This window comes from Parasteatoda tepidariorum, chromosome 6 (assembly GCF_982258835.1).
Source record: "Parasteatoda tepidariorum strain Cologne lab strain chromosome 6, Ptep-v5.0, whole genome shotgun sequence".
NCBI lineage: Eukaryota > Metazoa > Arthropoda > Arachnida > Araneae > Theridiidae > Parasteatoda > Parasteatoda tepidariorum.
The window spans coordinates 5,946,064-5,972,535 of record NC_141760.1 but is presented as its reverse complement, the minus strand read 5'-3'; the positions used below and the strand labels follow the sequence as shown (position 1 = coordinate 5,972,535).

Genomic DNA, 26,472 nt, shown 5'->3' with positions numbered 1-26,472 from the left:
TACATCAGTTAAGTTACTAATACTAGTTTATTTTAAATGTATATGCCTTAAGTTAATTTAAAATATAGTTGGGGTACCTAATTAGGCAAAGGAATTTAAAATTGTGAAAAAAATATAGCAAATCTAAAGTAGGACAGTAATAAGAAACGGAAAACGCTTTCTATTATCGTAATTAAACAACAAGTTCGCCCAGTACAGCCTTTTTTTCGACAAGTAATAATTAATCGGCTAATTAAAATAGCTTCACTGAAAATTCTAAATTCTCTGGTCCAATTTTACACTAACGCTTCTTTTAAAATTTTATCAATGGCTGACAAACTGCATAGTGGTTATTTTCACCCCGTTTTACGACAGTACCAAGAATCTGGAAGCACTTTATCCCCTTCAAATTTCATGTACCCCGTATTCGTAATGTGAGTACATATTTCATCTCCTAATTATATCCTATCACTTATACAAGGAGCTTTTTTTTGAAAAAGGGCCGCGAAATTCTTTTTAGCCTATTGGGGTGTCAATACATTTAGTTTTCGTATCAATTGCTTAAAACTTAATTATTTTAAAGTGTAATAAGAATATGAATTTGTCCTAAAAACTGAGCATTATTTTTTCTGATTGAAAAGCATTTGAAGTTTTGCAATCTTTGTCTTCAGTAAAAATAATTAAATTATCGCTGGCTTTTTTTTCCTTCCACTTTTTCTGGGGAAATATTAATTACAATTACATATATATTTTATACTGCATGTCAATTACTTCTTTGACTTTTTAGTAAATCTTTAAACTACATTTTTTAAAAATACGTTTTATTTTAAAAATTTTTCTAAAAAGTGGAGTGTCAAAAAATGTAAATCTTATAAATTAATACCCTGTGGCATAGAGGGCAAGAGGGGATATCTATACTCAGGCACCAGCTTTAGAGGATTGCCAAAATGATGAAAAAATATTATAAATAAATTCTAGAGTACAATACTTTTTTTTTATAAAAATCCCTAGTTTCTTTTGCTAATTGTTAATTCCCATAACTTTTTCAATTTTTCGAAGTATTGTTCAATTTACTTAAAAATTGAACAAGATATCTATTAATATTGTAGTTTGTTTTGCATGTAGGTTTTTTAAAGCTACTTTTAACGAGCTAATGATATGTTGAATGAAAAATGTTTTAGTAAATGCTTATTATTCAATAAAAAAATAATAAATGCAATCAAAAACATCAAAGTGCAATATAAACTACAGTAACATACATTATTAAATTTTAAACCGCATCAAATTAAAATTTATGTTGTTACTTAAAATTATTATGTAAAGTTTTAAAATCTTATTCAGAACAAATTTTTAAAAAAATGCAGTTGATTTTAAGTTTTTACATTATCTAAAACTTAAAATGATTCCAGAAAGTCCTTTTTAAGTCCTACACTGTATTGAAAAGGTCACAAAAACTGATTTTGTTTATTGTTGTAAGCTCTAGCTACGACAACACTGTTAAAGTCTTAATATTTTGGAATTTTAACATTAAAATTTTAGCATTTTTCTATTGTAGAAAAATCTTTTATGCTAGTTTTGTCCTATTTTTTCATTTCATTTTTTGGTTGTAAAGTGGTAAGCCATCCATTAATCCTTTAAAGGCCAAACATTTCACACTCTTGACCTTTACAATATTGATGATACCTTATGAGTAGAGGAAAGATTTTGATGACTTTAAAATCTTTACAAATAGCAAACATAACAGCACATATTTTTATAATTCAACTATGACAATCTGAATTATTTCTTTTCTTAATTTACAAGTGTATTAAAATGCAGATGTTATAATAAATTGAGATGTAATTTACATTAATTTAAAATGAATATTACTTTAGTTTGAAATAAGTTAGTCTTAAAATTATAAGTATAAGTCTTATCCTATAAGTCTAAGTCTTAAAATTTTAGTTTGAAATAAATGTTTAATGGAAATTAATGTATGGAAAAAAGGTTGCATTATATATTGATAACAGATAACTATATTAGAAAAAGTTTAAATAAAATTGATTGCCCAAAATTAAAAAAATTTAAAATGCAAGAAAAAAATCCTCTCTGAGAATTTAAAAGCATGTTTTAAATTGCAAAATATGCCCAATAATGACAAAAGATAATTTGAAATCCCAAAAAATTTTCTGAAAAGATAAAAAGTCTAAAAAATACAAATGTCATTAAAATTTGATACTACTAAGGAGCAGAGTTGGGTTTTTGACATAGCACGTTGAAAACCGGTTAAAGTGTCAAAAACTGTTGAAATCGATCAAAAACTCGGGGCAAGTTTCTTTTTTGACATTGGAGACATTTTATTAGATACTCAATTATGTACAATATTTGCATTATATACTACTATCATCATTATTTATCTCATATAAAAAATGTAGCCAAAATTATTGAAACTGCTAATTGGTTTTTGTGAAGGTACTCTTAATACTTTAAGACCCGTATTATAACTATTCGGTTTATCTTGTAGGTAATAACTATGTTAATTATTATAAATCTTGATATTGATTTTAATTCTCTATGTTATAATTTAGGCAGATTTTTAAGATTAAGTAAAATTAAAATGTTTGCCAATAATTGTCTGATCTCAACGTATACTTTTTTTTTATTGATTCTCAATATTTGTTATTATTAGGTAATTATATTCAGGGGAGAAAAATATGTCTGACAGTACAAACAAAGCTTTGTAGAAAATTTAGAAAGCCATGGGAAAATTTTTAATCTAAAAAAATTCCTACAAAATTTTTTGTTAAAAACAAGAGAGTTTAATATCACAATAATTCAAGAACACTACTAATTGAACACTTGTAATTTTATATGTATGTTTATTAATAAATACTACTTATTTCTAATTGCTAATAATTATCCTTACGCCAAAATTTTGGTGTTTTGACATTTCTCAAGAACGGTATTTTGACATGACAGATAAAACAATGGTTAAAACCGTCAATTGTCAAAAATTTGCCAATTCTGCTTATAAGAGTGTATTTTGTTGAAAAGGTTATTGTTTTAAGACACATATGTAAAACATGTAAGTCAGCAAGTTAATGACTTAATCGCAGCCATGGTGAATAATTATTTTAAATAGCTTTATTACAGTTTTGCATAACTATTTTCGTAGTCTAGGTGTGAAATTGTCAAAATATGTATTCAAACTAATTTTTGAAATTTTGAAAATTGTAGTGATGAAGACGATGCTAAAGTCAACATTCCTAGCATGCCAAATGTCTTTAGGTATGGAGTGAACACATTATTAAAAGAGCTTAAAGTTTTAGTGGAAAAGGGTCTGTCATCAGTTTTAGTTTTTGGTGTCATTGACAATTCTTTAAAAGTAAGTAACATCAGCTTTTATTTGTTATTGTTACTAATCTCAGATTTTTCAGCAGGGATAGATAATTCTCATGAATCTTAATGTCTCTAAAATGTCTAAAAACAGGACGTGGAGGACTTAATCTTTGGTAAAATCCAAACAAACTTAAATGTGTGCTGGGTAGACCATGTTGGTGGAACCCCAGTGGTACTCTTTGAAGTTCTTTTGATCTTGTTGAAAAGTGAGAGCTCTAATATGGTCACTCAGGAAGTGGGAGGTTTGGTAATATCTGGGTCTGGAATTGGAAAGACCCACCTGGGTGTCTTGCAAAATACCATGAGTGGTTGGGAAGAGTTCTCATAAAATTGTTTAGTTCTATTTTTGCAAGGGATGAAATATTGCTAAATGTAAGATTTCCACAAGGATGTACACCTTCCTCAGGGGCAGAACTGACCAAGAAGTTGGCCCTTTCATTGCCAACAACTTTTACATGTGATGGGATCCACTGAAAATGTATGGTGTGTCCAGATGAAAATCTGTTGAGAAGATTAAAGATGTCCAGGCTAGCCTGATCCCCCACAATACTCCAATTAAGGAGGTGCTGAATTACAGTGTGGCTATCAGTCAAGAGTACCGATGTCCTGGATTTGATCCTCTACCTAAACTACATGCTATAAGCCCCTCCTGATATCAATAAACTCTGATCTAAAAACCGAACAAGAGAAACTAATTATAATGTGCATTTGAAAACAGGATTCTGGAAGGTTTATCTCTAAATTAGAACCCATTCTTCATTAGTTGATGATTAGAAGACATTATTAGGCTCTAGATCAATGGTATCGAACCAGGAAGGAATAAGGTCAATCTGATTACGTTTGATTTCTACTACAACCCCCTTTTTATCATTCGAAAATGAATTTAAGTATTATTCTCCTGAACTCTTTAATGAAAATTTAATTTTGAAATTCATTTAGTTTGCATGTTGGAAAAGTTTTTGATATTTTGGGAGATGAATTTCTCCAGTTAAAAAAAAAAAAAAAGATCTCTTGACAAAAAACACGTATAAAAAATAGCTTCAGAATTTTGTTCTTTAATGTGCAGTCTTATCTGTAAATGGACGAAAGACAGTCATATCTGTTGAAGGAGGGAATTGTTTATATTTCTATCAACTCATCTTCTGAATGAGACAGGCTTCTTAATTACTTTAAAAATGAAAATTATTTAAAGAAATAGATAGAAAGTGATCTGCATTTTCTCCTTGTATACGGAATTCTTAGTATCTAAGAACTGGTAAAGAAAATATAATCAGAGGCATCCCATTAAGCAAAACGGGACAAATTACTCTCTGGTTTGCTATACTAATATTTTTTTAATTAATAATTGAGGTATTGATAATTTATTTTTCTTATATAATTAGTTTGCTAATATATGTAAAAAAAAAAAAAACTATAAAATCATTGGTATATCAAAATTGTAAAAGTTTTTGCTGCTTACATTTTTTTTCAAATTTTGTTAATTTTTGTTTGCTTAAAAGTTCTAAAAATCATCAAAATCTGAATAATTTAATATATATATGTTTTGAAGCAGATAATAAGCTTCTAGCAAGGGATAATAAACTTTCTATTCTTTGATAACATAATGATTTTATTCTAAAAAAACCAAAAATATTAAAAATTTTTACATTTCTCTGATTCTGAGTTGTATAAAAAACAGTATATAAATAGAGTGACAAGGAAGATAAATATCAACATTTATCGATAAAAGTAAAAAGTGTAATAAAAGTAAGGGTTGAACTTTTTTTCATCAGCTTGTTTGAAGATTTTGAAGCTATCCAAAAATAAATTTAAGAAAGTATCTATACACAAATTAGAGTAATTCCACGATTGTATCTCGGCATGTTGTGTGCTCAACTATGATATCTAAGTGCGGAAATGGGTTAAAAAATAGGTTTTTGAACCACTCCCTAGATAGCTCATATGACTAAGTAAGTGGGAGCCGCGATGGCTCGGGGGATAGAGCGTTTGCCTTTCAATGAGGTGAACCGGGTTTGATCCCTGCTACGGCTGGTCGATATGAATCTTCATCCGGCTTGCACCGACCATAGTGTTGACGTGAAATATCCTCAGTGGTAGACAGATCATGAGTTGGAGACCCCTTGCCATCAGGCTAACCATGGGAGGTTCTTAGGGTCTTCCTCTCCATGTAACACAAATACGGATTAGTTCCACAAAAAAGTAATCTACGAAGGCAAATTTCTCCCAATACTTGATCCAGGAGTTCCTTGTCTTCTGAGTTAGGTTCAAAATTACAAGGCTATGGAGTGGAACATTAGCAGTCGTAAACCCAAAAGATTGGGTCGGCTGTTCAACAACGGTTATAAAATAAAATGACTAAGTGGTGAGGAACCGATTGCAAATATGTAAGTGTTACTTTCGGGTTAATGGGCATTGTTTGTGGTAGAAAGGAGAAACAGTTTAAATGTTCCCTTCAGTAATTAGAAATCTCTAAAAGTTTTTTTTTTAATATTTCAGAAAATAAAGAAAGCTTTCTTGAATCATTATCAATTTGCATTTACTATCAGAAAATATAGTGTATATGGGTGATTTTTAACCGTCACTCTATTTTTGTTGAAATTATCTCTATATTTTAGAATTAGTTTAAGCCATTAATATCCTGGTGAAATATTTATATCAAGGCTCAAAATTAACAGTGATCTGTTGGTGGAGACCAATAAAATTGAACTGAAATAACTATAAAATAAATTATCCACGGTCCTCTGAACAAGCAATTGATATAAAGGAATGATATGCTGTTTTTGTCTATATTTTAGTCTCAGAACAGTATATTTCCTCGTCATTGTGAACGTTAAATTTTCTCTGTATTGTAATTGTTCCTTTAAATTCACTTTGTAATAAATTAACCTTTATTATTTTTAAAAATCTAATAGATGCATGTAAATAGATCAGTGACAACGTATTAGTGGCAAGTTATTATCTTTTAGTTATTTGTCCTACGAACCATTGACTAAATTTCTTAGTTTTTACTCCTGTTTATATTGTAATTTAAAATTTCCAATCCATTGTAATAAGGTATGCTTCGTAATTTTAGGATTCTAATGCAACATCTGCTGATACAGAGAGAAACCCAGTTCTGAAATGTGTAAGAGCACTTCGTAAAACTTATCCAGACCTTTTAATTGCTTGTGATGTTTGTCTTTGCGGATATGCTGACCATGGTCACTGTGGTATATAAAATATACTTTTTTTTTAGAAACTTTCCATGCTCTTTTTTAAATGATATGTATCATTCTTTTGGTTCTGAATTATTCTGATTCTTGATTGACAATAATACCAACTAAGCAAAACAACCAACTAATCAAAAAGAAAAGAAAAAAACACGGACAAAATTTTTTTAAGGAAGCTATTTTTCAAAAAAAATGTATGGAATTCTTTTAAATAAAATTTTGTCATTGTTAAATAATTGAAAAACGTTTGATAAATTTTTTGATCCTCCCTATCAATGGGAGATTTAATTTGGGACTTTAAAGTTCCGTCAGGATTTAGTACATAACTGATGATACTTTGAGAGTAGAAATTATATTATAAAGAGTAAACAATTGTGCATATATTACATTAACAGGTTTGCCACAGTAAAAAATGAACCAAAATAGTTGCTTTTAGTAGCCTCAAGCATGAAAATAGTTGCCTAAAACAATGAAAATAGTTGCCTGAACAGGAACAAAAATCTATCAAAAATAGTAGCCAAATAACTAAAATTATAGCTTAATTGAAAAATACTATGACTAGGACTGGGTGATGTCAGAAATTTTAAATTGTGATACATCGTCAGTTAGACATCGCGTTAAAGTGATGTAGCGCGATTTAGTATATGTTCAAAAATTACCAATGAGAAATCTTTCAATCAATCAAAAATTAATAAAAAGGAATAAATATATTACGAAAGAAAATATTAATTCTAAACATATTCTACTATGACCCCAAGCTTTATTTCATTTTTCTAGAATTAAAAATAATTTAAGATTTATTGTTTTAAAAATAATAGTACTGTAACAAAATATTTTGCATACATGCAATGAAAATTAAAATAAAAAAAAACGAAAGTGGAAAACAAACCAAAGAAATGTTCACTTTAGAAAAAAACATTTTTTTAAAATTATTTGTTTGAAAAAAAACCATGCTTTTGAAGCATCATTAGACCCTTTTTTATTTAATTATTTAAAATAATAAAAGGTAGTATTAACTAATAGTCAAATTCTGTACTTAAGAAATACTTATTTATTATTATTTTCTTTGAAAATAAAATCGACTAAAGATTTATTTGTTTAAAAATGATACTGACATCTAACAAATTATAAAACAAACAAATATTGAAAGAATTTTAATAAAAAAAAATTAAGTACTAATGTCAAATTATTAAAAAAGCGACAAAACATTACTAAACTCTTCATTTAATTAAAAAAAATTATTTTTTTCTTCTTTTTTTTTAACTAATAGCCAAATTTTTTAAACTTCGTTTTAATTTTCTCAAAAATAAAAGCAAACTAAATAAGTGTAAGCTTTGTTGTAATTTTTTTATAGTTAAAAACGATTGGATATTTATTGGTGTAACAATAATTAAATCATTATACTTACTACCTACATTTAATAGATTTAAAAAAAAGCGAACTTTTTATAACAAAGTTAAATACGAAATACCCCTATTAAATTGTAGCGCTTAAAATAAAAAACAATAATGGAAAAAATCAATGAAAATCTTTTTTTATTTTTATTTTCGTTTCATTGATCTATTGAGTTCAGAACGAAAATTTAAGATAGCAGCGAATGTGCAGCAATCGCAAAGTAGCCGTAAAAATAATTGACAAGAATCGTTAAACCCAGACAGAAAAAAAAAGGTATATCTGATGGTAAGTCTGATTAAAAATAATTTACAAAGAACCTGACAATTATTTCTGACAAAATAAAATGCACAACAATTGCAAAATGACTTGAGTCCCCTTGAAAATAATCTTCAAAAAACTAAAAGACGTAATGAACGGACGTAGACGTAACGGACATAACGAAACTGTGCATTGCGTTCTACATAACAACGTTGATCCTCGCACGGAACTGGGATTCAATTCGCTCTTCGTCATTCAACATCACGAAACTAACATCATCTTTATAGCAAAACGCTATCTACATCTCTGCAGTAAGACGAAATTAAAATAGTCTTCGTCAGTGCGGTAACAGCGCTAGCCTAGTCAACGATCCTTGCATATTAAATAGTTAAACCGCGATTGTAGCCTTATTCCGGCTGTTTAAATCAAATTTCTGATGCATCGCCTAAAACGAAAGTCACTACAGCCACTAAACTGCCCCTCGGAGAGAAAAATTAACAAGTATATTTTATTACATAATATACTTGCGCTAGCCTAGTCAACGATTCATTTGTGTCAACGGTAACAGCGCTAGCCTAGTCAACGATCCTTGCATATTAAATAGTTAAACCGCGATTGTAGCCTTATTCCGGCTGTTTAAATCAAATTTCTGATGCATCGCCTAAAACGAAAGTCACTACATCGGAAAGTCACTACAGCCACTAAATTGCCCCTCGGAGAGAAAAATTAGCAAGTATATTTTATTAAATCTAATGGAAATTTAAATTTTTGGACATAAATAATTGTATAAAAGTTTACTTTCTTTTATTAACGTTCTGAAAAGTAACTTTCATTTGTGCGAAAAAACTTCGCTAAGAGTAAAAAAGTCTCCTAATAGTCACCTATTCCTGAAAATAGTTGCTTTTTTTAGCCTTTTCAGGCAAAAAAAGTCGCCATGCTGAAAATAGTAGCAAATAGTTGCCTGTGGCAACCCTGCATTAATGTAACAAAACCCCATTAAATAAGTCAACTCTGTTCTCAATACAGTTTGTAAAATATTGAATGTATGAATATAAAACCCATCAGGATTTTAAAGTCCCAAGAAAAGATCCAACACATTATAAAATTTTAATAAAGTTAAACATTTAATACTTCGTTTTATAACTATTTTGAAAATCTTAATGAATCAATAAAAAATGTAATGCAAGCAGGTCTTGCAAAATTGATCAAGACAGAAAATTAAGAATTGAAGAACGAAGATTGATCATAAAATGGCATCTTTAAGAGACAACTAAATAGTTATATAGGCATTGTTCAACTTCAAGTAATCGTGTGCTGCCAATAATGCTGGTAATGATAAATGGAAAGTTATAAGACAAGTACCCAAGGGTAATTTTATTCTTTTTCAATGCTGTATGGAAATATTATTACTCTGATTTAAGTCTCGTCAGAGCACGAAGAGTTAAAATATTTTGTATAATAATTACTTGTTTAAGCAGGAGTTGATTTTTATTAAGATACAACATATGCTGACAATCGGTAATGTTATGTAGTTAAGCAGTGATTTAAAAGACAAAGTTAATAAAAATTGAAGAGAAATTATACCGATATATATAATTATATCAGCAATATCAGTATGGTTTCTAGAGATTATTTATTTTGATAGATATTTATTTGAAATGTAATATGATATGCATTAAGTAATATTTTATGTTGTATCTATTTTTTCCTTCAAGGAATTTTAAAAAATGGAATAATTGATAATGAAGCAAGCACAAAAAGGCTTTCAGAAGTCGCTTTGGCTTATGCTAAAGCTGGTAAGCATAGATTTAATTATCATAGTTATTATTTTGAACATATTTATTGTATATTATCTTATATTTTTTTTTATTAACTTTGAATATATTTATAAAGTGAAGCATAATTTAATTTAAAGTTGTATATTAATTACTGCTATAGAATGATTTTCAAAAATGTAGTTTCCATGAAAGCGTGATTACAGTTGAGAGGTTTGAAAGTGTGTATGTTATTCATGATTTTTTTTACAATGCCTAAATTTATTAATCTCTAATTAATTTGTATAGAGCTAATATTTTAAAATATACTTTTATAATGAATTCTATTTTTTTTCTTTGAATCTTACAAAACTTCATAATTGAAGATCAGTTTCTATGACGTTTTTCATAGCGTTTCTGATTTTAACAAGTCCTGCAGTAGACTGATCGTAAAGGCATGGTTCTCAGTAGATCACAGATGCCAAGCATCACTGGCAGTGGTCAGTGAGCAGGTGGGTGACCAGTTCGATCAGTCTGCTAAGGAACCAAGGATGTATGGTATCAGTCCTGTTCTATTGTAAAGTTCTTGAACTTGCGTGCAGGTCGTCAGGCTACTAAAATGAGAGAGCCATCTCCTCTGCAGAGGATCAAAACTGCAATGGCATGTCTACCGATAATCTTCAGGAATGCTTACCAAACTATTGCCAACAGCCCATGTGCAGCTTTAGTGCGACTTTAATAAAGTACCTCCTCTAATGTTTTCGATAAAAAATAAATTTAGATAAGATTTTTTTTTAGCAATTTTCTGGTTGATTTCACAAAATCTTATTTTTTATTACAAAATATTTATTGAGTGGTAGCATCTTAAGTATTAATGGGTTAACACTTCCTTGGAAATATATGGCCCAACTTTGGATCATAACTTATTAATATAAAAGTTATTAAGGGTATTTTTAAAGCTCTTTTACTAAGAAAGGAAAAATTATCAAACTTTTAAAGAATTGTGAATCGGAAGTTTTTTTATAACCTAGATTAAAAATTATTAACAGCTTTTTTTAAAGCTTTTTCTCCGATGATTATAAAAAGTACACATTTTAAGTGCCTTACATCTTAATATGGGGCAAAGCTATAATTTCGAACTATATATACTATTTTGTTATTCAGAATTATATTTGCTTTAGAATGGACAAGTAACTTAAATATTTTTAAAGTTTTATTAAAAGTTCTTTTTAAAAATTATCATTTGGTCAAATTTTTTCCTCATATCAAATTTAATAAATAATTCCCAATTTTCGGAGTCTGTTTTTTTTTGACTCCATATAATGCGCATTGAAGGTAACTTTTAAAGATAAAAAAATGTTTTTATATTGACGCTTTGTACCAATTTCAGAATTAGCATAGAGTTCTAACCAGGATTGCCACAGTCTGGCAAATTTTTTAAAGTGGTTAGTAAAAATGAAATAAATCTAGATGTTTTAGGTTAAGAATAAATTTTTAATTTAAACTTAATATATATGGGAGCAAAAAAATACCTTGGAGATAATCAAGTAATTCTCAAATGAAAGCTAAGTTTAAGCATTTTCCAATAGTTTTGAAAAATCATAGCTACCGCTTATTTCCAGGTCGTGGCATCCCTGCTAACTAACTACTATGCTAGACTTGACTTAACAGTCACGAATAACTGTAGCAAACTCTATACGATTATGAAAATTATGATAGCAGAGGATGCATTTTGTTAATGTACATAGTGCTTAAAAAGTACTTATTTTTTGTTGAAAGATTTGGGTATGTTACCCTGTTTAATAATAATAACAATGAAACTCTCTATGATATGATATTAATAGAACATTTCTACAAAGGTTGTCATGTTGTGGCGCCATCTGACATGATGGATGGAAGAGTGAAGGCCATAAAAGATATCTTGCATAAGTCTGGATACGGAAATACAGTTTCACTTCTGAGTTATGCTGCAAAATTTGCCTCAAAATTCTATGGACCTTTCAGGTATGAATCTATTATTAAATTCTAAAAGTTTATTTTTTTCTTAAAAACTGTATTACTTTTGGTGTATTTTAAATTCCAAGTCTAATATAACCCTTAATGAAAGCCATGGGGAGTATACTTCCCATGGTTTTATAAATGCAGACGTGCCAACCTAGCAAAATTAACATTCAGGAGTTTCCCTAACAAGAATTCAGGAGATTTCAGGAGGGGTAAAAAAAGGTGCATGGTATGCAACATTTGGCACTTCTAAGGAATTTTAAGTAAAAAATTTATTAAATATAAGAGTGCAAGAAATTTTACACACTAATAGAGCAATAATTGTTTAAAAATATTAAATGAAAATAAAATAATTAAACACAGATTTAGCAACACAAAACTATATTAGGTAGATACTCTTTAAATAAATACCATTTCCTTAATAAAACATTATTCAAAAACCCTTGACACTGTAATAAAAATGCACAAAAACTTTTAAAAAATAAACAAATTGAATAACTATTTTATTTTAAAAAACCAATTCAATACTAATGTATAAAAATACTAATGCCTGTACAATAAAGAACCAATTATCCGGGATGCTCGGGACCATCGCTATCCCGGATGTCTTAATTTCCCGGTTTCCTGGATCGACAAAAAAGTGTCGTTAATCGATGTTTTATCAAACCCAAATTACAAGGAAAAAATGTAAACACATTTTAAAGTAAGAGAAAAAAGAAAAGCACTCCTAAATCTAAAAAGGAAAAAAATAGTAGAAAAATAAAATTTAAAAGAATAAAAAAATTTGCAAGTTTAGACAAGAAAAACAAGTTTAAAAAATAATTACGATTCCTAAATCAACTAATAAACAAAACCAATGATTAAATAACGCAATATATTTCATGGGGGGGAGAGGGCCAAAATAAAAGGAAAACCTATTAATCTAAATAAAAACAACACTTGAAAATTATCGAACCGAAACGATAGTTAAAAAACGGCACTAGCATAAATATTAAAACCTAGAACAAGGCAAGATCAACGGACTTTAAAAAAAAAAAACTAATGAAAAAATTTGGTAATACAAAGAATTTTATTGAGTGCAAAATTTATCATGAAAAAAAAAAAAAAAAAAAACGTAGTGGAATCAGAAAAACGAAACTGCAATCTGCTTCATAAAATAATTGTATGCTTAAATTAATAAACAATTCCCCCTTTTTTTTTTATAAAAACGCGATTTTTAATTAAAGCAGGTGTGATTCCACATCAAGAAAAACTTGCGAATGATACCGCACTTCCAAGGAATCAGAATTTATTCAAAAGAAAAACATTTTATTTTTATTAATCGATGTCAAATAGATAAATATATTTTTCTCTTTCATCTTCTGTTCACTGATATGCATGTGCAATGCATTTTCCCCACCCCCTCGTAAATCAAACAGCAAACGAAATCATCATGCCACTCCTTTGAGTTTAACGACCTAAAAGAGAATGAAGATCTAAAATCTTCAAGGTCGCGGAAGAAATGACGTTTCTCTGGGTAAACGGGGAAAAAAATTCTTCCCTTCCTCACATTTTCCTCTACTCAACTTCAAGGATTAGTCCAGTTTCTGCTTTTTTTTTTCATATCGTTTTAGTTCAAAATGGCGGGAGAACCGAGCAAATTTTTTTTCCGGATTATCTGGATACCAGATAAATGGTTCTCTACTGTATGCATGAAAAAAAGAGTTGCAGACTTAGCTCTCCGCAATTAAGTTTTGCTAAAGTCATTGGTACATGATTTGTTGAAATTGATCCATACTTCCGTTTCGACTTAAGACATCCTTGAAATTTTTTTTTTTTAAATATACGAAGACTAAACGAATAATTGATATCACGTTGCTAGTTTACGAGCTTGTTGCCAACCGTGGAAAAATACGCATTAAAAACTATAAAGACAGCAAGATACAATATCAATTCCAACTATCGAGAGTACGAGTTTCCCCACTCCTGAACGGACGACACTCGATAACGACATGTGACGTCATTGCATTCAACTCTACACGAAAGAAGAGGAAGATTTCACCCGCCCCCAGTGTAAGGGGGCGGGTGAAATAGGAGTGTTAAGAGGTAACGTTGAAGAGGGGGGAAAATAAAGCATGTTCAGCTACGCTTCAGGCAGATGGTAGTTTGATAAGAGGGGATGGAATTCAAGCTGAAAGAAAAACTTACTTTCGCACTCGCGGAAAAATTAGGTAATTTTGAGTTTGGCCGTCGATCGCAGTAAAATTCGGGAGTTTTTCAAATCAATTCCGGAGGGCGGGAGAATAACTCAAAATTCGAGAGACTCCCGCAAAATGCGGGAGAGTTGGCACGTCTGTAAATGTATTTTCATTAAATTTTAGAAGATTTTTTTTCGTAAAGAGAAAAAAAAAAGCAAACAGAATTGTTACATTTGTTGTTTTTTTAAATTCTTATGGAGTCTAATGTTACCCTATATAAAGCCATGGAGAGTATACTTCCCAGAAACATCATTAATTTTTCAATGTTGAAAAAAAACAACCAATGAAGGATTCTGAGTACACTAATGTGAGTAACAGTAAAGGTTAGCGTGGGTTCAAGAAGACAGGCCAACACTGAAGAACTATTTTCTCTGAAACATTATATGTTCATTCATTAGATCATATCTGAGTTAATTTTAGTTGTTAACAAATAATTTATCTATTTGGTTATTATAAGCACAGAAATTCAAGTTTATGGCCAGAGAAGGTAAAATTTTGAAAATACCTTCCACAAGTTTTTAAATTTATGTATTTTTTCTTATGCATACCTATAAATTTGCTTTGTTATGTTGTAGCTATATCTGGCCTTAATTTATTACCATTGAATGTTTTTATTTCCACTGAATGTTGTTAATTTTCATTATCTCTACCCAAGTAAAAAATAGTTATACAGTTGTCAGTCATTCATATTTCTTTCAAATAGAATCTATATTCACAGTTCATTTTTTATGATTTAAGAGCATATTCTTGCTTTAACCCCATTAAAAGAAAGATTAATAGTTTAAGCTTTGTATCTCCTGTCAACTATCTAATGTACATTTAACATATGTTTTCAGGGATGCTGCCTCCTCCCCTCCTCAGTTTGGTGACAGAAAGTGTTACCAGTTACCCCCAGGAAACAAAGGACTTGCTATAAGAGCTGCTGTATGATAATTTATTAAAATCTTTTATTATATCATAATAATGTAACTCATGTCTTAATTTGTTATTTTACCGTTTTTTTAATAATTGCCAGTGCCTTTCATCAGTGGCGTTGCTAAAAGGGGACAAGAGGGGCCTTAGAGGGCCATCAAACTCATGTAATGCAATAAGAAATTAATTCTGAAACTAAATATTTATTTTTTAAATTACTTGCCTGTTTCATTTGCAAGTGATAGCACCCTTTACCTCTTTAATTTTTTTCATTGATTTACCTAAAATTTTGACAGGGTATTAGTTGTTGTAGTTTTCATTCGTGATAGCAAGTGTTTTTTAAAATTATTTTTTAGCAAAATGGCGATATATTGAATGAAAATAGTCTTTAAAATTATCTCTTAACTTATAATTAATTTTTTTTAAAAGCACAATTTAAAGTTTGCATAATCATATATATTCAAGATTCATTCCTATACCAAGAGTGGGGATTTTCAATTTTTACCAAATTCAAGCATAAAGTTGAACTGAAAAAAAGCATGACACCTAAAAAACGAATGCGTTTTAAAAGGGGTGCAAACTGAATTTGTCTCCAGGTATTGTAACCATTTGCTACACCTATGACTTTCATTGGGTAGAAAAACCACATGGGAGACCTAGATATCTTTTAGTAACTTTAGCTAAGGTTGTATCATTGATAAATTGTAAGAAAATTTTTTTTTAATAGTTTTAAGTAAAATAAAATTAATGCATTAAAAATAGATAAATGTTGCTTAAAAATTAATTTTATTATTGAAATTTAAATGAAAATGTTACATTTCAGAAACGAGACATTGAGGACGGAGCTGATATGATAATGGTGAAGCCAGGTTTGGCTTACTTGGATATTGTGAATGAATTGAAACAAAAGGTTAATAAAGATGTCATTTTATTTAGATGTATTTATGAATTTTAACTGAAGAGTAGCTTTAACTTCTGTATTTATTTATTGAAAAGAAGTAAAGAAAAAAATTAAATGTGTATGATTTGCTTCTAAGCAACTGATGGAGTGAAAATTGATATTTTAGAATTAGAGCAAATTCAATATTTAAAAATTATTTTTCAGAAGACTTTTCTTGGCAAGTCACAAGTAGTGCTGTATTGATTAAACATGAAAAAAGGTGCTTTAATTTTTAATTTGTGTAAGAAATTAAATTTTCTATTTCTGAGTAATTTTTTTTATGAGTAGCAGAATAACATTTGTCAACTAAGCTTTTTGCTTATTATTTAAACTGGAAAATTTTGAGAGTTTAACAACCATTAATTTTTTAAATAACATTTTATAAAATAAAGGGTGATAATAAATAATTCAGACTAAGTTTGAAACTAAATATTTTTTTTCACAAAATAACATAAACTTATCTGTATTGTGTGTTCTTTGTTCTTGTTACCCTATACAATACTTAGTCAAATTAACATAATTTTTGAAAAACTACTTACTTTCATGTATTAACTTATATAGTTTTTAAAGAAAGGAAAAAAATAGTTGTATTGCTCTTCACTGTTTGAGAAATAAATAAATGAAAACAAATAACATTTTCATATAGCATCTTGCTTAGTCACATTACTCAGGGTAGATCGTTCAGAAGAACTTGTATTGATGTTTAAGTTAAGTGAGAGTTAATAAAATTGCTTTTAATTAAACGAAGACAGCGAAGCATAAATCAGGAATAAAGTTAAGAAAATTTTTTAACCTACCTTTTATAAAAAATATATTTTGATTTAAAAGTTTTTGAATTTTATGTGCAATTTGTTTATTTTGTTCCATTGGAAGCTGACTCAATCAATTAAAAAAAAAAATTGTCCAAGTCATTATAAGTGCAAGCATAAAAGATTTTTCTATCTACACCGTAGTACACTAGAAAAATTATAGTATAGTTAATTTTCACACAAATTAAGTTTCAGTGCACCATATTGAAAGAAAAATGAATGAAAACATTATTAAAACCTTAACTTTTATACTCCAGCTATATATAAGATACCAAGTTTCTTGACACAGAATACTTTTTTACTTTCATGTAATGAAAAATGCCACTTATGCAATAAATTAAATTTTTGATCACAAATAGGATTTAAAACAAATGCTTTATGAGAAGTTTGAAAAAGCATACAGTACCAGTAAAAAAATTCTTGACACATAGTCAATACTACTACATGTGTAGACTTTTTACTATTTCTAGATTATTTAACTTTTATCTGTGAAACATTTATATTCTTAAATGTTTGTAGCATCCAGAATATCCCATGTTTATTTATCAAGTGTCTGGGGAATATTCAATGTTGTATCGTGCTGCAGAAGCTGGTGTGTTTACTTTGCAAGATGCCGCAATGGAAACTTTAACGTCAATGAGGCGTGCAGGTAATAAGTTCTTTCGATTGTCTTCTAACAATATTAATTCATGTATCTTTTAGATTTAAGATTCATTGTTTTTTTTTAAATACAATCAGAATATAGTTTTTTACCTATGCTATAGAAAAGTGCCAATTATACGAATGCCGCTTTACTAAATTGTCAAAAGATCATGTGTTTTTCTCACCTTCCTTTTAAAAAAAAAAATTATATATTTTTTTAGAATATTTGAAAAGTGTAAAAAAATGGCTTATTTTGTCCTTCAGTGGCCTTAAAAAGAACCCCACATTCTTTCTGCCCAGTTTCAAGATGTGCGACAAGTACTCTCTAATGAAGTTAAAACTTTTTTACACCCTATTAATACGATGCTATAATAGGCACTAGTACAATTTTCAATCCTAAGCCTAAAAAAAGTGTGAAGGGAAGTTACTTAAAAAACAAAACATTTTCAAAGCTGTTCAATTATCCAGATTTTTTGTTATTCTGATCGGGTTTGGTTTCAATTGGTTCAGATAATCGGAGCTGTACTCTTTTTGCCAAATTATCCTTGGCTGTTTTAAGGAAAATAGCTATTGAAAAGGACGTCTCAACTCGGAAATTTATTGAACTTTTAAAAAACCTAGACATTAAAATTAAAAGAATGACCTGGGCTCCCCATATTGTTAGAATGAATTTAAAAGAAAAAGTCAATAAAAAAGAATTTTGTTTTAAAGATCTTTATTAGTTTCAAAAGAGGACTGGCAAAACAACAAAGACACAATTCTGTGGAATCGGGTCTTCAGAGTGACTTTGAACTAGCAGAGTGTTCAGGTCAAAAAATGGGCTGTCCTTTAAGAATATTCAACAGAGGTTTTGGCCCACCCTAAGTTGTCATGCCAATTATAATGATGTGGATAGAATTGAATGAAGAAATCTTCTAACAGGGTTCAAACTTAGGACCTTCATGATCATCCCTAACCAAGATGAGTTAGGAAGATTTACATAGTGGCCGCCACATTGTTTCGCTTAATTATCACACTGAAAGTTACGTTTAATACATTTTATTTATTTTAAACATCTTGATACATTTACATTTGAGTATAGAAAGTATCATTTAAAGAAATCAAACTGCTTTATGGCACAACAATCTTTCTCTTCCTGGAAACTTTTTGAGAGGGAACTGTAGAATAAAGCTGATTGGCCAATATCGACAGTCGCCTGCTAGGTGCCAGTGATGGTCTTTTGTGAGATGAGGGGAAAGCAGAAAGCACATCCAGTTTAATCTTACGTCGTTCTATTTCCATTCTGCATTAATTGTTGAAATTAAATAACATTTTTACCAAAAAATATGGATTAATGATAGAAAATTATAAAAAAATATCTGCTTAGGCCAATGGCTCATTTTAAAAAGTAAAATTGTATCTTACTGCAAAGGATTGTGAAGTTGCTGTCACTGCATTTTTTACTAAACTTAACAAAACATTTTGATGAAAAAGGTATGCATTGCTTACCACTGTAATCGGTGCTAAATATCTGTCATTTGAATTGGATGATACAGGTACATTAATAGGGCTCACAATGTGTTAATCTCCTTTTCTTTGAAGTAAATATTTGACTCAAAAAGGAATGATCAAATTAAAGTTGACAAATTCTTGCTTTATATGTTAGGGATAATAGTACATTAAAATTTTATACAATCTTGTTTTCAACAAAACTTCACAAAAAATATGTATAAAAAATTACTTTAATTAAATTTGATAAATTTCACTAAATATCACTGATAATTATTTTAAAAATGTACTAAATTATGTTTCAATGAAATAATCAAAAGTTGTTTTGCCCAAGGTAAATAAGAAAATTGTTGATCAGTTTATGAAAGATTAAATGTTATATGATAATTATTATTAAAAATAAAAAAATTTTCTAAATGATTTATATTTTAAAATTTTGATTTGAAGTCAATTAGCTGAAATATTTTTCTTTTCGCCAAATTTTGGAATGTGATGAAAAGCAATAATTTTGCTAATCTTAAATATAAAAAAGCAGTTATTTTTTTACATAATGACAAAAGAAATTAATCATTTTAATTAAGGATAAAAATGAGATTTCAAATATATTACTGATTAAGTAGAATGCTTGGAGTTATTACATTTGTTTATAAACTATATGTAGTTAAACCTTGTTAATGCCAACTCAAAGGGGCACAAAAAATTTGTTCTCATTAAAAATAGTTTACATTATCAGTTCAGGGAATTTTTATCTAAATGCAGATAGAAATTTAAACTTAGAAATTTTTTATCTATCTAAAATTAAACTTTGTGGTGTGACAGCCTATGATGAGCCCATCCCAGTTTTCGTGATATTAGGCTCTAGGGGGCTGTTTTGGTTGGGTCACCTGGAACCCCAGAGTTTAGTCTGCAAGAATGCTTTTTATTCATTTTTATTAACCTACTGAAGTAATGGAAGGCTTACCTGGTGTGAGAATAAAACCTTCCAATACTCAGTCACCGGGCATCATAAATTTCTTTATCTATATATATTTCTTTTTTAAAAAAAACTTCTTTTGCACTTAATATTAAATGAATAACTTCTATACATATTTTCATAATAAATATAATTAATTACTTTAAAAACTGATTTATTGCATAAATTAGAGGATTATTAACAAAATAATCTGTAATAGCTTGTTTCAGTGATTTTTATTTGCACATGATTCTCAAAAATTTATTTAGCATTACTAAAGAAAGGACAGTTTTAATTGCTTCATAAGCATCCTTTAAAGAGACAAAGCTACCCCCCCTTTTTTTTAACTGTTGGTTTTCATCTTCGTATTCTGCAGAATCTAAATTGGCTTATTTATTTCGTAAACTTTTTATTTCCTCTACTATATCAGAGTCTGTAATAAATTCATGTGCATCCATAGAAATGTAGTCTTTGAAAGAAGCTGATTCTAAAAACAAATTGTGTGCTTGAACATCATCATCAACAACAAGATTATTTTCTTTGAATGATTTGATATTAATAGACTTAAATAGAAAAAATATCTGGTTTTTCAAAAATAATTGTGAATTGTTCTTAATAGATATTTCACTCTCGGTACTTTTCAGCAAATTTAATGCTTCTAGGATATTAAAATTTAAATCTGCTCCTCTATAAAGACTATGAACAGCTTGGCAAATCATTTCCCTTCTATACTTTTGAGCATCGAATGATACCTTGATCACAAGGCGACAATCCAGAAGAAAAGAGAACTCCTGGATCAAATATTGGGAGAACTTGCCTTCATACAGGACTTTTTGATGGTACTAACCTCTTACAGTTCGCCTGACAACAAGGGGACTCTAACCAATGATATCTCTACTACTGAGGATATTCTTACGTGGTCGGGGGCACGTCGGGTGTACTCAATGTACCTGATCTTCTGAACCACCAGACCTCTAGCAGTGGTATTTTGTGACATAGGGTCAATTTTTATTGCCTTCAGTACAGGAATAGAATAATTATTCAAGAGCAAACATATTTCTCACTCTTGTTATTTATGGCCCAGTTTTTTTTTTAACCAAATTGTCTGCCATAATCCAAGCTTCTTTCCCTGTAGCTTCATATTGCACTGGCAGTATTTTATAACATTATGGTTTGGTTAATTTTTAACAACTAGTAGGGGTAATTTCTTGGTGCTCTTTATATTGCAAATAACTCTCTCCGTAGTGTTTCTTTATCTGTCTGAACATTTGGACTCTTTTACAGATAAGGTTTGAGTCAGCATCTACATCTACTGTGAATATGTCCTTTTTCTGAAAATTCAGCCTTAATGGGAGACAATCTAAGAAGTCTTATTCAGCTTTTTTTCACCGAATACTTTTTAAAAAAGTATCCTAAGTCTGACTTTAAAATTTTGCAACCATTTCGAAGAACACTTAAAGGTTACTTATACCTTATGCATCCGCCTTTTCCCGCAAAATGAAGTAAGAAAGAATGAGATTTTGGTCCTGTGCCTTTTTAATTCATTGCCATTTGCATACGTTTTCAGCATGGAACAAGTGTAAAACTCCAAGCTGCTATTTTGAATATTTGGCTAAATTAATGAACTTCAATATTGTGCTTTTGGCAACTTTGTATTTTCTAACTACTTCAGTGTTCTAATTTGCCATTATAAATTTCATTCAAAATTTCCAATTTTTTTCTAATGTTAAAAAAAAATTGTTGCACTTGGCAGTTCATTTTGTACAGATAATGTTCACCACTAACCAAATTTTAGTTCCACATGTCTTCACCTGTGGAAATGCAATCAATTTCTTAGCAACGTGTGAGGGTGAAAGGATTAATATGGGGGATCATTTCCCAGAAAAATATGCTTCTTTACATTCACAGCCCTAATTTGCTCTAAAAATGATTTTTCTTTCATTTCTTGAAAGAACACCATAATTTTTAAAAAACACGATAAATACATTTTATATTTTAGTCAAATATGACTGTGAGTAAGGATTTTGTTACAAATTCAGATATTCGGAACACTATGCAATTGGAGGGGGGGGGGAGGAAAATCCATTTAATTATTAATATTAATTATAATTAGATTTTTCTGCGACTTTTCATGATTTTTTTAAAAAAATAGTTAAAATCATGACAAATTTTGTTCAATACCAAAATTCATGACTTTCTAGGTGCATGTATCACCTGCATATAGATTGACATAATACATAGGCAGCTGTACATCCATGAATTGGGTTAAATGGTAGAATAACTGTAACAAACTTGTGTCAGATAAAACATTTTGTAAACTAAGCCTGACATAAGGGAAAAAGCTTTATTGCTTTATGTTTATTTTCACCTGGGAGCCTAAAGAAAAGAAAGAACTTCAGATTTTATTAATCTTACCTTTGAATCATTTACTAATCAGATAGTTTCCATTAAAAAAAAAAAAGGAATAATTTAGAAACTTTTATTTTACTTGAACTCCTATAATAAAGAATGGACACAATTTTTATGATATCTTTAGATTAATTTTGGCCTTAACATAGTATTTGTCAATTTTTGTGAACCACTGTCTATCATGTTTTTTGAGTAAAAATTAATTACCAATTTTTACAAACTTTAACTTTTCCTTTTAGGTGCTGATGTGATAATTACCTATTTTGTTCCTCAACTGTTGTTGGAATGGCTTTAACAATTGTTAAGAAGTTTACATAACATTCAACAAATTTGTAAAAAATAATTTAGCATGATAATGAATGAATATAGTAAATGAAATTATTTTTAGAATATTTTATTAAAATTGTTCTAATTTTTTTTTTAATAAAATGAATGGAAATGATGAAATTGTGTGATATCTTTATATTCAGAATGCCAATAGTAAATAGAAATACATAAATAAGGTAACATTAAACAGGTGAATATAAAAACTAAAGACAAAATGGAAATATTAGTTGTGATAACATTATTTAGTTACAATATGGAGATGTTCAACAAAAGGCATGCTTAAGCATCTTTTTCAATTTTGAAAATTAAATAAGGTTGGAACAATTCTGCAGCTAATCTAAATGAAGTTGATAGAGCACAAATATTATATCTTAGAGTGATATCCAATCGTTTTGTTACTATAACAAATATAACTAGGTGAAAAATGGCACTTATGATATACTCATTATAGTACCGAAAATATAGCTTGTCTCCCTTAGCAATTTAATTTGTGCTATACCAGCAATTTTCCTTGTTAGGCCAGTGAGCTTGAAGAAAGAATATCTGTTTCGAATATTTATAGCTCAATCTGAATACTGTTTCTTTAGTAGCCTTCAAGCTCAAAAATAGTAGTTTAAATAGCATCCTCAAAAATGATAATGGTAACCTAAATTGTATCTTCTGAAAAATTAATCTAAAGAAAATAGATATAAGATACAGAATGTTCTGCAAAGAACACCCTTAATGTGTTTTTTTTAGAGTAATATTGCAAATGAAAACAAAAAAAAAGTATACTTATTGGAGGTTGCATATTATTTTACCAAAATAAAAACCTGACAAATCACAGTGCAGAAACAGATGTAATAAACAACAACACGGGTTTGATTGCATGAGGAAAGAGTAAGGAGTTGGAAGATGATTATTAAAAAAAGAAAAAAAAAACTTCAAGTTTCAATTTAACTTGTTTTGATGTTTATTTCATCCATATTACTTTACTGTAGTTTGTCAGTTTTGATAGCGGTTTTGCTTATTCCTTGCTTGAATATTAATGTGATCCCCACATGTATTCTCTTTTCTCTTCTCATTTAAATGAGAATTTAAAAGATACATATAAAGGGCGGTCTTTTTGGAACACTGAATAGTCAGTTAGTGGAGACTCTGAGCAAATCATACATTTTTTTAATCTATTTTTTTCTTCTTTGAAAATGATTTTTTGATATTTCCAACTGTTGATAATTTTTGAGGTGTCTACTTGCAGGAAAAGAAGAAAAAAGAATAACATTTCCCTCTTTTTCCATATGTAACTATTATATCCCCATTTATTTTTTATTTTTTTTTGTTTCTTAAAAAATTCAGAAAGCAGGAATTGTGAACAACCTTGGGCATAAAAATGAAGCTTTATATACTTACAAGGTTAATCTGGATTGTTGCAGTTTTTTAAAATTCATCTGCAGTATTTTGGCTGCGTAGTTTCTTCTCTTGAGTTCCATAGTTGTAAAAATAAAGCGAGATCCTTTCAACTCTGGAAACATACGCTCATATCTCAAATGCATTTGATTTCTCAGTGCCACAAAGACATCTGTATCTTCTACTCTACCAGACTTTACTTTCAAGATGCCCTTAATTTATGAAAAAAAGAATTCGAAATTTTAAATTAATATCATTTGAGATAGGTACTACAGTAGAGTCCCAATTATCCGAGTTAATGGGGACCGTAACAAACTCGGATAACTAAAAAACTCGGTTAAAGCGAAGAGTATAAAAACGGAAAGAAAAAGAGAAGGTATAAATGTAATATATTTAAGAAATACAAAATGTATACGAGTATACCACATACAATTCATATTATAATTAAAAAGCTTACTTAAAAACATTTAAAAAGCATACTTTACGAGAATTAAATAGTTTTTACTTAAAAAAGTCCTTAATCGTTTTTCGTTCTGCGTAACTTTGGCGCTTTTCTGTAGTAATGTTTCGCCTTTTTTAGGGATAACAGGAAGGCTGGTGTCGCCTCTTTTTGTTGTTCTATATATTCAATAGCACATTCGATAGCTTTTAGTCCATCTGTATGAGAGATTTTTATATGTTGATTTTAATAATCACTGTCTTCATCATCTTCGGTAGATTCAGTATCATTATTGACGATATTAACGATAATTTCATCAGACCAACTTGTTGGATTTTGTTTTTCTGAGTGTTTGGAAGATAAAATTCAGATTTATTTTTCAGCGGTTTTTTTAAAAATAAACTAGAAAAAAAAATCTTTGAAATATTTGATAGCTCGGTTAAAGCGGAAACTCGGATAATCGGGACTCTACTGTACATGTAAGAAATCCTGGATGAACAGAAATGGGGTTGTTCGGATAACGTGCTCACTAAAATAGCTTTAAACTAAACTTGTCTTACTTATCCAGGGATGAGAGTAGTCAGAAAGTAAAAAAGAGGAAATCCAAGAAAATAATATATATATATAAACAAAAATTTGACAAAAAAAGTGCGATTTTTAAACTTGTAAACCATGTGATTATAAATCCCGATATGAGGCTTTTAAATCACGTAAATATATAACTCTACATCGAATTTAAAAAATGCGAAAATACAAATCATGATTTTTTTAATTTTTAGATCACGATGCATAATTTTTAAATCGTGCGATATTACATCCGCAAAAATGAATCACGACATTGGATTTTAAGCTCGTGTGAATATGAATTGCTACGTAGGGTTTTAAAAGCTCGTAAATACAAATCGCGATATTGATTTTTTAAATCTCGTAAGTAAGAATCGCAATTTACAATATTTAAATCGCCTGAATAAGAATCGCAACGTCCAACTTTTAAATCAGGTAAATACGAAAATCGAGGTTTGATAATGAAATCGCGATTTTAAAAATGCATAAATACAAAACACGATATTGGTTGTTGTTAATTTACGTCGCACTAGAGCTGCACAATGGGCTACTCGTAAATAAGAATCGCAATGCGCAACTTTTAAATCAGGTAAATACGAAAATCGATGATTGATATTAAAATCGCGTGAATAGAAATCGAGATATTTGCAGAGTCTGGACTTGGGATTTCTAAAAGACTTGTTTGTATTGTTTTTGTTTAGACATAATAAATAAAAATTTGCAAGATTAATTGAATGAGCAAAAAAATATTTTCACAGCAAATACACCTCTATTTTTGTTCCCTCTCTTTTTTCTTTTCTTTTCTTTGTTTTGACGCCAGAATACAAGAAGCAGCGACGTCAGAATTACGAAAATACGAGATATCCAGCCGACGGATAAAAAATACGGAAAATCTTATTTTCTGTGCGTGAAATCGGAGAAAATAGCCAATATAAGTAAAAATGCGGAAGGGTTAGCAGCTAGGACGTGGATTGAATTTTCTGTTTATCTTTGAAAATCGTAAATAAATATAATTATTTTTCTTCAACGATTGAATTTAAAAAAAAAAAAAAAGCGGGGTATTTATAAAAAAAACGAAACTTTTAGAGAATCGGAGTTTATGTTAAAAAGGCTGAAATTCAAGACAAAAAAAAATCTCATCCCTGTATAAAGGTCAACCAGTTTTATCCCAAGGAAATGATTTTTAGAGAAACTTCAGAGGGAGAAATAAGGACTTCAATAATTTCGCTCCGCGGAAAATTAAATTCCTCATAAAATATTTTACCTTGTGCAAAAAACAATTTCAGCGAAAATTAGCGGGAAAAATGGAAAAATCTGAAAAAAAAAAAAAAGCGGAAATCCGCGAATCCGCGGAAGAATCTCATCCCTGTTATCACAATACTTTTTCACATCT

General features: G+C 29.3%; 2 protein-coding genes across 15 annotated transcripts in view; one reads left to right on the top strand and one right to left on the bottom strand.

Annotated features, from left to right (window-relative positions):
- Positions 1-133: 133 nt before the first annotated feature.
- Positions 134-22,810, top strand: Pbgs (Porphobilinogen synthase). Of its 2 annotated transcripts, none has more exons than XM_087165346.1 (9): positions 134-413; positions 3,196-3,343; positions 6,431-6,566; positions 9,935-10,015; positions 11,833-11,977; positions 15,048-15,135; positions 15,947-16,033; positions 17,392-17,521; positions 21,239-21,264. In XM_087165346.1, the coding sequence occupies exons 1-9, from the start codon at positions 307-309 to the stop codon at positions 21,247-21,249; spliced, it is 933 nt and encodes a 310-aa protein (XP_087021472.1). In that variant the 5' UTR covers positions 134-306; the 3' UTR covers positions 21,250-21,264. The 2 variants fall into 2 exon arrangements, with proteins under 2 accessions (XP_087021472.1, XP_015927299.1); XM_016071813.4 differs by lacking the exon at positions 21,239-21,264 and adding an exon at positions 22,603-22,810 and having other exon boundaries at positions 135-413.
- LOC107454565 (sodium channel protein 1 brain) overlaps positions 18,537-26,472 on the bottom strand; it is a 53,286-nt gene continuing 45,350 nt past the window's right edge. For all 13 annotated transcript variants that reach the window (XM_016071798.4, XM_016071796.4, XM_043044679.3 and 10 more), the window contains 2 exons: positions 24,080-24,288; positions 18,537-18,796 (listed from right to left, as the gene is read on the bottom strand). In XM_016071798.4, coding sequence (XP_015927284.2) covers positions 18,625-18,796; positions 24,080-24,288 — 381 coding nt within the window. In that variant the 3' untranslated portion in view covers positions 18,537-18,624. The remainder of the gene's footprint in view (positions 18,797-24,079; positions 24,289-26,472) is intronic.

Excerpts from the sequence above, each read along its gene's own strand:
- Pbgs (XM_016071813.4), top strand. The coding sequence starts at position 307 with ATGGCTGACAAACTGCATAGTGGTTATTTTCACCCCGTTTTACGACAG. Across the intron at positions 10,016-11,832 it reads TTTGGCTTATGCTAAAGCTG|GTTGTCATGTTGTGGCGCCA; the intron begins GTAAGCATAGAT and ends ATTTCTACAAAG. Across the intron at positions 11,978-15,047 it reads AAATTCTATGGACCTTTCAG|GGATGCTGCCTCCTCCCCTC; the intron begins GTATGAATCTAT and ends ATATGTTTTCAG.